This window comes from Octopus bimaculoides, chromosome 9 (assembly GCF_001194135.2).
Source record: "Octopus bimaculoides isolate UCB-OBI-ISO-001 chromosome 9, ASM119413v2, whole genome shotgun sequence".
NCBI classification, from domain to species: Eukaryota; Metazoa; Mollusca; class Cephalopoda; order Octopoda; family Octopodidae; genus Octopus; species Octopus bimaculoides.
The window spans coordinates 4533916-4536079 of record NC_068989.1 but is presented as its reverse complement, the minus strand read 5'-3'; the positions used below and the strand labels follow the sequence as shown (position 1 = coordinate 4536079).

Here is a 2164-nt window from a genome sequence, read left to right as displayed (position 1 = left end):
TATGTGTTTTCAGAATGTTCATTTTTGGATCCCCAGTGAGCACTGGTACATTTTGTACAATAGTTTCTATGGTTTTGAGTTGTTATACATGGCAATGGGACAATCAATGTGAATTAAAGCCACTTGCCATAAATTCCAATGATAATATAAAACTTGTGGAGGTCAGTAACTTTCTATTCTTGGACCCTAAATTGCTGAGAATAATAAATACGTCCTGACACACAAGGGAGACAATCTTGGAGACCCTGTAACCAAGTTTTTCAAACTCAGTTACATTAGAAATTACATTTTTGAGATTTGAATAAATTTTACCTCTTTTCAAACATATAATGACTGAGTACGAAGGAGAAGAAACAAAAACAACTACAAAAAAAACAAACAAACAAACAAAAAAAAACAAAAACGAATTTATCTGAAAACAGTATTAGAATAATCAATATCGTGGAATCACGATCGTATTTTTCTTATCTTAAAAAAAAAAAAAAAAGAAAAAACGTTGCCTTGATGGAAGGTTTTTAACAATTTTCCTTTTTCTCTTTACAGGATAGCTACAATGACATTAGTGCTTGCTGTGCCCGAAATTATTACTATAGTCAAACTTTTGTGGTGCACGTCTTTTCTCCTCCATGGCAAATTAAGCGAATGGCCGTCGCTGCCATCTTTTCTATTAGTATGTCACAAATTTAATATTTTTTTTTTTTTTCATTCATAATTTCCTCTTTCTCTTTCTCTCTCTCTGTCTCGCTTTCACCCCGTCTGTCTATCTGTCTCTCCGATTTTTGACCGCTTCTTCCAACAGTCTGATTCATGCTATTACTATTTTATCCATTTTCAGGGTATCGTCTGCTCTATAATGGAAAGCACCGCATTAATATTTTTTCTTATGATAGTCGGTCCCAAACTTCATCCGATTATCCTTATCCCGTTACTAAGCAGTGTGCTCTGCTTGCAGATAGTTTCACTATCTTTTAAACAGGGAATGGTAAGTATGATAAATAAATATATTATATTGGTAAGTGTGATAAATAAATATATTATATTATATTGAATGTTATGACAATATATGTCTTTTAATCAATAAACAAAATAGAGGGTTAATAATAACAGCAAAACCTTTGATGACGTAAGACACGAATTCCTTATATCAAACACCCAAAATAATCATGTGATACACATTATCCTAAACCCTGGATTAATACAAATTAAGCAGAAAAAATATTTACTTCTTTATTGCCCACAGTGGGCTAAACATAGAGGAGACAAGCAAAGGGATTAAGTCGATTATATCAACCCCAGTGCGTAACTGGTCTTTATTTAATCGAACCTGAAAGGATGAAAGGCAAAGTCGACCTCGGCGGAATTTAAAGTCAGAACGTAAAGACAGACGAAATATCGCTACGCATTTTGCTCGGTGTGCTAAGGTTTCCGCCAGCTCGCCGCCTTAATTAATTAGACAAAATAATTTCATATAACTGCTAAGATTAAGTTGTATGTTTTAATTAATAATAATATTTATTGTTTAATATCCATGAATTTAATGGTTAATTAATATCTATAATAGTTAATAAATATATTAATTGAAAATCTTACTGGTAAACATAATATATATTAACGTAAATCCAATTTCAATGGTCCCTTCGTTTTAAAATAAGTTAACACGCATACACACACAAATAATTATAAATGGAAATACGCGCATATAATATATTATTTTTATTTTTACTTTTATTTTTATTATAAAATAGCAACGCGCACAAGTATAAATATCTAAACGAATTCGTTTATTCTTCCAAACACGCACACACACACACATAAATTAGTACAATCTATAGACATAAAAATTTATAATGGCTATATTTTTTTATTTGTTTTAATTAAAATTTTTATTCGTATTTTCTTTTCTTTTATTTTCTTATAAAATATATTTAACATCCCCACACACATATAAACATAACTTCGTTTATTCAGTTTGTTTTTAAATCTCAACCTAACCACATGTAATCCTTTTATGTCAATTAGTCCTGATGAGGTTTTACTCATATAATATTCCAAATGCAAATTTTATTTTATTTTATTTATAAAGTTGTAAATAGTATTGAGTAAAATTGAAACAATTGTAAGTATTTTAAATAAGTACATGTTATTCAATAAATTTATATATATA

General features: G+C 29.4%; 1 protein-coding gene across 1 annotated transcript in view; it reads left to right on the top strand.

Moving 5' to 3' along the window:
• Nucleotides 1–554: 554 nt before the first annotated feature.
• LOC106883289 (chitin synthase chs-2) overlaps nt 555–2164 on the top strand; it is an 83906-nt gene continuing 82296 nt past the window's right edge. The window contains exons 1-2 of the mRNA XM_052970379.1: nt 555–670; nt 836–982. Coding sequence (XP_052826339.1) covers nt 854–982 — 129 coding nt within the window. The 5' untranslated portion in view covers nt 555–670; nt 836–853. The remainder of the gene's footprint in view (nt 671–835; nt 983–2164) is intronic.